Raw genomic sequence first — 12,768 nt, 5'->3', positions numbered from 1 at the left:
GAGATGAATTTGAGACTCCTCAAATTACTTAGTTTGAGGACTTCATTATGAAAGTATATACATATTTGATGCCTTATACCTGTACAGAGTTGATTTTGGATGTACTGTATGTTGTAAATCTGCTTACACATGGGAGTTTTTCCATCCATGCATGAATGTGTTAACAAAGCTTAGTTTTCTTGGTTGTTGAGTATTGAACTGATGGATGTTCTTCAGGTTTCTCTGAGGGTGGGAGGAGAGATAATATGAAGACTTGTGAGATTTGGGTTCTTTGCTTCAGAAAGTTATTTTGAAAGGCAGATTAGTTGGAAATCAGTTAGAACTGTCTCCATGTTTGCTGTTTGGGATTATTGCTGGGGGGATTATAAATAGTGCATGGTACAGTGGCACAAACAGTTGTGTCAGTAATACTCAGGGCCCGGGCACAGATGAGTGAGCTGGTGGAGGAGAGCAGCGATTACCTGAGCTGGCACAGTTACTAAAACAAAAGCTTGGGAGGCTTTTGGGTAAATTTCACACTCTGGGAATGCTGGGGTTCGAGAGGTAGGGCAATGCTTAAATTTAAGAAAAATTAAGTGAATGTGTGTGTGCACATGATCTGATTTTCCTCAAGTTAATATTTTCAATGAGATAGAAGGAAGGGAATGACCTTTTGTAGGCTGAGCATCCTCTGTCAGTGGCTTGCTTCCTGTCTGCAGGGTTGGGTCCACTGCTCAATTCTGCACTGCAGGGGGGGAAAACATCTTAACCACCAGGTGTTCTGAGTTACCCTCCTAAATATTCTTTCAGTATTGAAGTTTTCACTTAGGCTATCAAATTGTTAAATATTTGAACTGAATGCAGTTAAAATAATATTTTCGTTCTTGTCTTTGTTTGGATTGGATGTCTTAATGTTCTTCACGGAGCAGTACTAAAGTTTTATGTGCTTATTTTTGGCTGTGTTGATCTAAACTTTTGAAGGGGAGAAGACTTGAGAAGGTTTTGAGTTTTACATCTTTTAAAAGCTTTTTTGTTGAGTTTCCTTACTTGAAGAATTAAGAAAATGGTTTTCTGAAAGGGTAATCTGCAGGGGGAAGAGGAGTGTTTAGGAGAACTAAATACTGCAGAGGGGGGGTTGGGGGGGTGCTGCTTTGGCTTTTTCTTGCTACTATCTCTGAAATCTCTGCCCTAACTTCTACCTGGGAAAACACTGTGTGAGTTCAGTTGCTTGTGTTTTGAACTGTGTCTTGCTGTAATTAAGACAATTTGGAACTGGTGCTGGTTTGGTTTATTTAGCAGATAATCAACAGTTCTAGATGTTGAATCATTGTTCATCCCATACTAAGCCTGGAAATAGCAGAGAATGCAGGAAGAGATGACTGGCATTGAATGAAGGCTTACTATTTTTCTTGAAAACTTGTGGTTTCTTTCTCAAGTAAGTCAATCTTGTGTATGAAGGAGGAAGAAGATGTCAAGTTCAGTATTAGTCTAAGCCTAAGATTATAAATAAAACTTATTAATAACAGATTTGAGCACTTACCTATACAGAGAGTTACTTCTAATTTGATGTTCTCTGGTGGGTGCTTTTGTTGCCTGATGTACTAGAGGTGCTAAGGCTTTGTTTTTTCCTGTGAGACAGATTTTGCTTTTGTGGCTGGAGCTGGCTGCAGTTAGCCGTAAAAACATGTTAAGTATATTTGAACTTCTTGTGAGGGAATGGTATCTCTGATCCTTATAGCTAAATTTGACTGGTTCTGTCAAGCATTGGATTGTCTGAAGTGCTGAAACATCTGATTGCAGTGATAACATGCAGATGACAGGCTTATCTCCTTACCTTATTGATTTATGGTATGTGAACAAAATTTACTGACTCCTTAACTATGATCTGTATGTGAAGACCATGTAAATAAGGATTAAACAAGACTCAGATGTCTCTGGAGCTTGCAACTATGTTAGCAACCTTGGCTAAAGGTGTGTTTGCAACTGCAGTTCAGGAATGGGTCTGTTTTGGTTGTGTTTCCTTAGCAGCCTCTGTGAGTGGTCTGGGCTCAGCCTGTGCCTTTGTCTGGGCTGTTACGAGCTGAGCCCTGCAGGTCTCCATGGTCTAGTTCTGGCAGGCCTGGACCAAGAACTGGCCTGCTGAGTGTCAGAGCACAAGTGGGGCTTGTCAGGAGGTGTTAATACAGGTATTAATAGCTTTCCATTTTTAGCAGTAACAGTTACTATGAACTCATTGCCTGCTTTTGTTGATTTCTAGTTTTGAAGATTAAAATGCTGTATGACTGGAACTCTGAAAATATAATTATCTGGTTCTCCAGCATGATGTCAGGTTCTCAATGGCTGCTTGCTGAGACATGAAGGAACTGTCACCTGCAAAGGTGAAGGCTAATAGAGTGGGAGATGTTTTTTGTGAGGCTCTGGTTTGAGGCGGTAGAGCAAATTCTTGCTGGAAATGAAGACTGCTTTTGACACATCAGTATTTCCCATTTCAGATACATTTCTCTGACCATGCCTCTTAAATATCAAAATCCTTGAAAGGAGAGGAAAGTATATAGGACAAGTACTGTGCTTAACATTTATCTAGAAGATGGTCAGCTGATGAAAGTGGCTTGAAAGATGTAAGTGACCAGAAGAGCTGGTATTATGCTGAAGTTCTGTTACCAAGGGTGTTTTCTTCTTTACAGCTTTCTTGTGTGGAAGGGCTACAGATATTTCAACAGATGCTAAGATTTAAAATGTGAACAGTCTTTGTATGCCAGTTGGTGAACTTGAGTTGTGTGTTACTGGGAGACAAATGAAGTTTGTTAAGGCATTGAAATTACATTTGTTGATACTAAGACTCAAGTGGAGGCCTCTGTCTTGTTTTTGGTTTTTTTTTTTTTTGTTTTTGTTTTTGTTTTTTTTTTGTTTTGTTTTTTTTTTTTTTTTTTGAGTTACCAGAGAATTGCTTTGTGATCTATTGTGCACATTTCCAGAAGATGGGCATTTAAAAAGTTAACTGTAGTAGGATGTCATATCATTACTAACTGCAATTAGATGCCAGGTATAGGAAAATACTTTTAAAGCATATATTTAATTAAAAATAGAGAAAGAAATAATTTGTAGATATCAGAGTGAATGGGGGAGACTCTACTAGTGATTGAAAATATGGTCTCTAATGTGCTTCCAGACATGGTCTTCTCTAAATTCTGCCAAAAGCTAATAAGGGAAAACCCCTCTCACAGGTCTCTGTGGTGGACTGTCTCAAATTTTCCATAATACATTGTTCTGCAGGAATCATCGAGAGTGAGCCTTCAGATATTGATGAACCCACAAGCAGAGGCACCCTATATTTGTGTAGTAAATTAGATTTTTGATAGCCCTAATACAGCAAATCAAGTAGAGGAAGGGTGAAGGAATAACTTATTTTTAATGTATTTATTCCATTATGGAAGTAAATGGATCTCATAGACCTATATTTGCTAAAAACTTGAGATCTTCTGTGGAATTCTCCCTTGAAAGTGATTAGGGAGCTAATACAAAGGTGATGGTAGTACAGGGGAGGAGAGAGTGTCGAATTCTCCTTTTTGTAGCCTGGTATTGTTAATGCTTTGAGAGCTTGTTCTGATCATGTTTGTTTTACCCACAATTTCCTAAAGGACCCTTGGATGCACAGAGTGATTCCTGTTGGCTCTGGTGATCACATGGAAGTGCCAGTAAGTTCATGCACTTGCTGATGTGACAGTATAGCTGCATTTGCCCATATTCACTATGTAGCTGGAAATCCTTAAAAATGGGAGTGGGGGAGATGTTCTGTGGAAACCTTTGGAAAAAGCAGCCTTCTACTCCTAATCTTGTGTAATACATGATCAAGGAAACTTGATCTGTTTTCTCATGGATGAATGAGTAGTGGATGACTATTTCCACCTGCTGCCCCCTTAAGCCTCATGCCATACATGATTTATTGACTTCTATGTCTAAGTCAACATAATGAGGATGGTTCTCATGGGTGCAAATTGAAAGGAGTAATTTTAGTATAGTTTTCTGCTTCCTGGTGTTTTCTTCTTTTGCAGAGCTATCAAGGACAAAACAGAGGATTTTTCCTGTGTGTATGTTCTGGTGGGAGACTTTGAAACTTAATACCTAGAAGGTGCATATTGCTAAAGCCAGTTGTTATTCATTTGTATCTGTTAACAAGCTATCTGTTCTGGGCATTTATAAAAGCAGGGGTCTCAGAGTATGCTTGGAGGGTGTGCTTTCATTCTTCTGAGGTGTGGGGTTATTTTCTTATTAGAGGACAAGAATCAGCTTAGGCAACTGTTGGCATTCTGACTTTAGTTGAGCCTGTGATATTGCTGTGAAAACTCTAGATAGTCTGTTTCAAACACTGGTGTGCTCTGCTCACTCATTTTCCATGCAGGTAGATCCTTTTAACTAGCACAAAAGAATGACAATTCTCAAGTTTTCTAGTTCTAAGAAAAAGATTGCCATGCAGGAGTTGATGACTAAGTGATAAGAAGTTATCTGCAAATTATTATGCATTGCTTTATGTGGTCATATACAATGGAGAGGGGGACCTAGGAGAAGGAGGTGGCAGCAGCAGCTGTTGACTTTCCATAAACTGTTGTGACTTTCACTTTTTTTTTGTTTGTTTTTATTTCTATTTTCTCAAGTGTTAAGAAAACTAGGACATGGAAAATAGATGGGAGCCTGTAGCTTCTCCTTGGCTCTGGAATTTTAATGGTTAAGATTGAGATACTGGCATTAATATTGGCATTGGAAGAATGCCTTGGATCAGTCTGTGAGTGAGAGATTCCCTGTACACCTGTGAGCCTGAGGACACTATTTCCAGTAAGAGGTGGTGGCGGAGGGGGCTGCCAGTTTGACTTGAGTTGAGCGAGTTCAGTGCCAGAGCAGTCAGGTGTGCAGCTGTAGCACGTTGGAGGCACCCCCTGCTGCTGCTCTTACTGAACTGTCCCTGGACCTCAGCTGCCTAGAAATGAATCTCTTCTGTCAGGTGTGTTCCCTTCATCACTTGTACGTGGTGCCCTCCCACTCTGTCTCTGTATTTCCTTTTCCTGTAAGAATTTTGAAGAATTGGGGTTGATAGGTAGAGTGCCTGTGTGCAAGAATATCAGACTTGCAAAACACAGGGCTTTATTATGCTGAAACAACCTAAACAGCTCTGAACTGAAACAATATGCCAGCAGTTCAGGTTGCTATTTACTATTAGCATATTATGCATCTTGATTCCTAATTTATGCTAACTCTTTAATGTATTCTTAATGAAGCACTTGATTTGTTTTCTTCACCTTTCTCTGCTGAATATCTAGCTGCCAAGGCAAAATTCTTCAGTTGCAGAATCATATATAAATGCTTTGATGTGTTTTATTGTTCTGGTTATACTATATTGCCAACTGTTAGAAGAAATGATTGAAAATCAGGGTAAGAAAAATTTAAAGTTGTAAATGGGGTGAATATTTTCAAATGAGAGTTAATATGTTTCCATAGCTTACTGAAATTTTATTAATTGTAGGGCATGAAATCTTAATCCAGAATATTTTTAGGGATAGTCTGGGTCAATAGCAGATGATTCCAGCACTGAGCTCAAGTATCAGGGTGGAACTAGCCAGTGTTGTGCATGAGGCCAGACTTGATGCTTACAGCGACTCTGGACTTTGCTCTCATGTTCACAGATTACAGTCAATTACTGACTGCTTTGCTGCTCAAATTCAGAGGAACATCTGCAACTGCTGCAAGTCTTCTCTTCAGGCATGCTGGGGTTCAAAAATGTTCTGGCTAAACTGGGCATTGACTCTCCTGAAAAATACATGTATTTCAAATCCTATACATAGTGGGTTTTGTTCCTGTTCTCTAAAGTTGAAACTCTGGGCATTTTTCATTACTTCTGGCAAATAATTATCAAATGCCTAAACTAGTATTTTATACTTGGTATCCAGAGTTTGTTTCTTTTGTTCCTGAATAACCAAAAAAAGTAATGACAACTTGAATAAACATTTAGGTGTAGATTCAAAGGTATTCCTGTTCTAATCACCATTGTCCCATTTGCTTATCAATGCTTGATAACAGCATATCTGATCTTGGAGTGAGGTGGTGACTAGTGGATTTGGGTGAGACATCCCAAGATTATGTAAACTTCCTGATGTCTTCAAGCAACCACTTAGGCCTCAAACATTTTATAAGGGAATCTCCAACTTGGGAGAATTAATTAGCCCTCCAAGGCAAATCTTGTGTGGTATAACTAAAAGGATACCTGGTGAAAGAGCATGTTGTTGTTTTAATTTCCTAAAGTTAATAATATAATAGGGAGAGCTTAATCAAGCTTGTGCCTGTTTTCTTAGCAAAGAACTCTGCGGCTGAGTGATGAGCTGTATGTGAGGGGTTGATATGTTCATGGAGCAGAAAAATATCAGTGATGATTTGTCCTGCAGTGTCTGCCAAGATGCACCTAGCAGGATTCCTTAAGGCTATTGAAAACAGGCTAAATGTGGTATGAGTACTTCAGTTCTTTCAGTCTGTTCACCATCCTGCTGCAGTCTTGCAGAAGTGAAGTGGTTTGGGGGTTGGTTGGACAGTGGTTCAATTTGGGACCCATGTAATTTTACTCCTGACCCTTGGAGGGTATGGCATGCATTAGTAAACAGAGTTTTTAATGTTTTTGTGGCTTAAGAAGTAACTGGTGAAAGTAGGCATTTGTTGTGAAAAAGATGGAGAAGGTAAAGGAGTTGGGCAAGGAAGCAAATGCTACTGAAGAAGTGGGGATGATGTGTCTGAAGTGACAAAAATTCTTTGTGAATGTACTGGCATTGGAGCAGCTGCTCTTACCTTCTCCAAAAACGGCTGATTCCTGCCAGAAACTGCAAGTTCAAAGTGAGCCTTGCAAAGTTCCCTTGCCAGTGCAAGGCAGAGATTAGAACCTGTTTAAGCACTGTGGCTCATAGTTATGGCCCCATTTATCTATTCTTTTGATGTCTGAAAAACATGTTGGTTTGATTGCTGGCCCGCTTATTCCTACTGTAACCATGGTTACTGGGCAGACAAGCTGTGTACTCTGAGCCTTATTGCCGGTATAGAACCTGACACTGGATAGGAAGTCTAAAATCTTACTGGTACAGATGATGCATATTTTTTACGGAAAGGTAGGGGAAGGAAGAAGTTTCATGGTGGCAGTGGACTGTGCTGTTTCAACAGTGGTGCTCCTGACTAAGATTATTTAACTAGCAGTTATAGAATTCACTGTGGTCTAGCAGAATTTAGTTTTGTCAGTTCTATTTGCCTTTAGTTTGCAACATGGAATTAGTGAGTGAGATTTAGAAGATGAATAATAAATCTGTCTCAGAACATGCATTGAGATCAGATAGAATGAGTGATAAGCAAAACCTTCCAACTTTTATTAAATATCCTTGGCTACTGGGGAATTGGCTTGGTCTTCATTTTGTTCAAAGAAAAGTAAATACTCTATCAGTTACTTTAGTCTGTCTGGTTGAAACATTCAGGGGTAATTCAAGTCTAGTGTTTATGGATGAGCAAACACAACTTTCAAGCAATCAGATTTTTAGCTTAGTCTACTGTGGAGTTGGATAGAGATGATTGATTGAGGAACTTTAATTTATTTGGTATGGATCTTTTTTTCACTTCTTTGTAGCTCGTACAACTCCATTTTATCCTGGAAACTATTGCTGATTATATCTGCTACTTTCCAATGTATGTGCATTTTGGGAGCATGGGTAAAACAAAGTACCTTGGGAATAACTCCTTAAGAAAGTCACAGTGGGGAAGATCGTGTCTGTGCTGAAGCATTTAGTTGTAAACTGTCTCCATACTATGTTGGTGTCAGGTGATTTCTCTGGTGGAGATACTAAATCCTGGTTGTATTGATGCCATACTGCATGACCATAGTGGCGTAGTTCTGTGTTTTGTGAGGTGGAAGTGATGTTATTTATCTTCCAGGGACAGCCAGTAGATTAATGTTTTGTTAGGTCTCCTCACAGACACTGGTGTGATAAGTCTTTCCAGTTTTGTTTGTGTTCTGCTAAGTGCAATTTTAGGAGTATCCTCCACTAATTCACCTTGTCAACTGCAAAATAAATGGGCAAAGTTTGCAACTTGCTTTTGAGACACTTATTTGAAGAAACTAAAATTGTTCCTTAAAGCTATGTTGTGGGTAACAAAAACCCCACAAAACTGTACAGCAAACTTGAGACTTCTGAACTTACCATGTTCTGACTGAAGAAACACCTGTATGGACAAATTATCAGCTTGCTTTTGAAGCTAGTTGTACCAGAATGTCAGTTATTTCCAAGTGAGCTTTTGTGTGCTCTTCTGAGAAATCTTTTCCATAATATCATGGAGATTTCATCTGGGGACTTGCTCTGGCCTGGATGTTAGAAAAAAGGATGTTTGTGTAGGGGTAGAGTGGATAGGTTAGTCTTCAATGACTTTGTAGTTATCCAGTATTACAGCTTAACATTTTTGAGGCTTCTTGTTAATGCTGTGGTTTTTTTGGGGGGTTGCTGTTTGTGTTAAGTGATTTTATAAGAAATTATGTGAAAGACATAAGAAATTTTACAAGAAATTATAAGAGACTTGTGTAGATTGTGATATAGTATATGATCAATAGTAGCTATAATAAAAATACACTGATTACATCCATGATAGATAACCATTTTTGCTCAGGTGTGAAAACTGATTTAAAGTTGTTTGGATGCCCATGCACTGAGAAATATCTCTGGGTAGATGAGGATGGGCAGAAGAGAAGATACATGAGTGTTCAAATGGTACTTAAAGAAAAATTAATCCAGGGTTCCAGGGAAAAACTCTAAAAAAAGGCAGAAGTAATTTGAGTGGAAAATCCTCACTGATTTTTTTTTTCTCTTAATCTTGCAGCTGATTGTAATGCCGTTCTTAAAGCTCTACAGCCCATTTTTCAGGAGCAGGGAATGACAGAAACAGTTCATAACTGGGAAGACCATGGTTATTTAGTAACCTACATCAAAAAAAATGGCAGGTGAGTGGATTTTCTTTTGATTATGTCTCTGCTGTTCTTCCTTAAAGTATTTATTTCTCCCTCTATTGGACCTCCTGTAGTGTTGACAGGGCAAGCTATCCTTTTATGAGCCTTGTGTATGAAGTAGCTATGATAAAGCAGAATATTGTTTCTAATCTGGACTATGTCATCTTGCAGTTTGGATATCAGAAGGTTGAGCTGGTCATTCTGTTCTGTACCATAGGATGGTGCCTTGGTCTCAGCACTAGTCCTTCCAGATGCAGGAAAGCTCAAGTCAGTTCAATGTATTTGTGATTTTCTGACTATTAAATATGTCTAAACATTTTGGAGTCTAACCTTGGCATGTGAACAATGACAACTTTGTGTCTGTCTGTATTTACATGCTGTTATATGCTTCAAATTCTCAAGCAGCTTCTGAGGTAATTAACAGCATGATAAGGGTGGTTGGTGTCATTAGTGACACAAAAGCTGAGTCTACTGGGACAAACTGATAAACAAAACTACATTCACTTGATTTCCTGATGCTGCTTCACAGTTAGTTGATAATGGTATACATTAATCTGGTCTATAACTAACTACCATGGTTTTATTGCACTAAATTTCTTTATTGTTATTCAGTTACCTGTTCTTGTCATAATTGTGGCAGTTGCAGCTTTGGGGTTGCCCGCTGGTTGGGTTTGTTTTGCTTGGTGGTTTGTTTAATTGGGATTTTTTTTGGGGGGGTTTTTGGGACACTAAGGTAACAAGTAAGTAGATACTAGTAGTTCTATGTTTATCATTCTCAGTTGTGCTCTATGAAATTTTTATTACATTTCAATTGGCTTTTCAAATGTGGCACTGGCTTTTTCTGCTCCAAATTACTTGGTTTTTATACTGGATGTGTCTAGAAAAACCTGTTAGTTGTGTCTTGCTTTTGTACAGCCTTGTTTGTTTGTCTAATTACATGTGCTTTTATATTCTTCCTGAATAATTTGATCAACATTGCAGTTCTGGTAACCTTTTGTCTCTGAGTCGGTGAAAAGATAGCAACGTTGGTAATTGTCTACTCAGGTTCTATCCTTCCTCTCTACTGAGTTAAGCTTTCATGTAATTCTCCTAAAAAGATAATATCAAGGTTCTACCAGCTCTGAAGAATTAAAAGATAATACCTAAAAGTAAAAAGTAGGTAGAAGATTAAAAGGTTGGGTATATTTGATTACATGGCCTCATGTTGCTTTCTTGCATTTCCTTGAGTGTTAGAGGGATTTGAGATGTGAATTCTCAAATTGGGTTTTCTCTTTGCAAATTCATTTGATCATTCCCTTTAAGATGATAGCCTCTTCTAAAGGAACAGTTTCAGAGTTAAATTGCCTGTCTTTCGATGTGTTCCAGGAACTTCCTAGTAAAGAGTGTTTTGTTACATAACTTTCCCAGGAGATAAATGAACTGGCACCTGGAAGCATCCCTGAGAAAGGTTCTTATAAAAATATAATTTTAAAATAGCTGACTCGATTGCTTTTGTTATATTGTCAACTGAACATGTGCATAGGGGAACTTTCTGTGAGTTTTGGGACCTCAGCAGTTTTGTTTCCTCTGTTCATACAACAAGCCTGAATGTTTTAAGGTAGCCCTAAACAGTGTACTTCTGCTAGTGTAGTTTGTATTTGTTTGATGTAGTTTCAGTTAACTTAAACAAATGAGGTTGTAAACCCATAAAACCCAACAGACTGGACAGTTAAAAATCCTTGCAAAACATTTCACAAGTTGTAAGTGAACTGATAAGCATATGGATTTCAACTGACTAAATAGTTAAAACAGAACTTCCTAGTTCTGTTTTAATATCATCATTTGTCTGTACTTTATCTTAGTGCCCTAAAATATCATACATTTTAGTTAGCATAAAAATATTACCTGACACAACTAGGAAGAAAGTAGCCAGGACATGCAGACTTTTTCTCTTCTTTCCCTGTAAAACAGTGAGTGTACTTCATTTCCAGCAGCAGCTTGTAGAAAAATTGGAAAAAAGAATTGTGAGGTAGGTATGTTACGAGCAGCTCTTGTAAGGATGGCTGGCAACAACTTGTCACAAGTTCCCTAGAAGGAGAGATGGAGTGGGTGCTGTGAGTAAGGGCATGTGCACACAAACGTGTTTTTAGCCAGCCAAAGATGATTGAGCCATTGCAAGACAGATGCGCAGTTGATGTAACAAGCTGGGTACTAATCCCTGGGAAAAATATTTGAGATGGGGTAGTAATATGTTGCTAAACAATGTCTGTACTCCAAAGTTTGCTGAGATAACAGCCATAGCCTGCAGGGTGCCCCATGCTGCAGTCTGTGGAATTGTGAGCCCTGCTGTTGACAAAGCAGTCTGACAAAGTCACCATGGGAACAGCTCCATGGAAGGCTGTGCTGGTTGAACAAATTGGAGCTGATTTGGGGATTAAGACCTGCTTTCCTGTTGTCATTACCAAAGCAACAGATCCCTGTTCTCTTTTGTGCAAAGCTAAGCAAGAAAAAGTCATATGTGGCAACTCTGTCTGGTCCATTTACTTTGTGATTTGTTCTGACAAAAAACCTAATTGAGGGAGGTTCAGCTGAAGATATTTACTAATGGGATTGTCGATACAAGGCTCTGGAGTGGGGCAGGGAATGGCTCACTTGAGCCACTCAAGTTCTTGTCTGAAGTGGTGGGGATGGATGCATTCCTCTCTGCTTTGCCAGTCCCCTTGCCCAAACACTGCTTGGGGAGCAGTAGCATGTGCCAGAGTGGAGCACTGTCGCTTGAGTTTTGAATCTCAAGCAGTCTTGTTTTTCTGAGCTGTATGTTTTCAGATTCCTTCTAGAGTGGTTTGTAGGGTCACATTAAGCAGCATGCTTTTACTGAAATGTCACTATCATGGACTAAACAGTTAGGTTTAAAACATGTGAAGTTTTTACCTTATTTAATGTATATGTGATTTAGTACAGAGCCATACTGCCTAGTATATTTCAACAGGTTGAGAAGTGTTGTTACATCTAATTTAAGGAGAAAAATCCATGAAGCTAAAATTTAGAAATTGCTATCTTTTCAACTAATATTTTGTTTTAATCTCATTACTGCTTGTGAGCAAGTAGCCTTTTATTATACTGCATAGAGCTATGAGTTTTTTTCCTTTTGCATATGTGCTCCTTTTGTCATGTTCCTCATGTTCCACCTTGAAGTTCTTCAAAAACCCCCAAAACCTGAAACTTGAGTCATTGTTTCTACAGTAGAAGAGTGTCTTTTAGAAAAGCTTTGTCCTCCCCTACACAACACATCCATTTTTAACTTTGGTGTTTGACTTCTTGTTTAGAGGAGTTGTAATCCTGCTGCATTTGACTTCACTGTTCACTGCAGTGAAAGCTTTAGCCAGTTGAATTTGGTTTGTATGTCACAGAGATGCTGATGAATATGTTAACACTGTGACGAGAGAGGGGAGTGTGTTTACTTTTTTCTTTTCTTTGTTAGTCCTTTGCTAACCACTCTGTATGCTAGACAGCACATTTTAAAGGAGTAAGATGAACATTCCTCAGTTCTTTGTTTCAGGCTAAAATGTTGTAGTTGCCTATGGAGTGACCCAGAGTGTAAAAATGGGCTGAAGAATAGAAAGCAGTTGGTAGGAATCAGCAATAGCTGCCATGGTAGCTTTCATTGGTTTGATTTTCTTATTCTGTAAAAACAGAACAGGACTAATAGTTTAATGAAGAAATGTGATTGCCTAGCTCCTTAAGGTCCCTCGAGTACTTTGTAATTAAGGTGAAGAACTAAAAAAAGAGTATGTTTT

The 12,768-nt window shown here is 38.7% G+C and overlaps 1 protein-coding gene across 1 annotated transcript in view; it reads left to right on the top strand.

Annotated features, from left to right (window-relative positions):
• SMS (spermine synthase) overlaps nt 1–12,768 on the top strand; it is a 44,698-nt gene that overhangs the window by 5,839 nt on the left and 26,091 nt on the right. The window contains exon 2 of the mRNA XM_054002179.1: nt 8,866–8,986. Within this exon, the coding sequence (XP_053858154.1) occupies nt 8,866–8,986 (121 nt within the window). The remainder of the gene's footprint in view (nt 1–8,865; nt 8,987–12,768) is intronic.

The sequence above is a fragment of the Vidua macroura genome, chromosome 2, assembly GCF_024509145.1.
Source record: "Vidua macroura isolate BioBank_ID:100142 chromosome 2, ASM2450914v1, whole genome shotgun sequence".
NCBI lineage: Eukaryota > Metazoa > Chordata > Aves > Passeriformes > Viduidae > Vidua > Vidua macroura.
The sequence above is the reverse complement of the archived record's forward strand: the minus strand, read 5'-3'. Positions and strand labels throughout refer to the sequence as shown.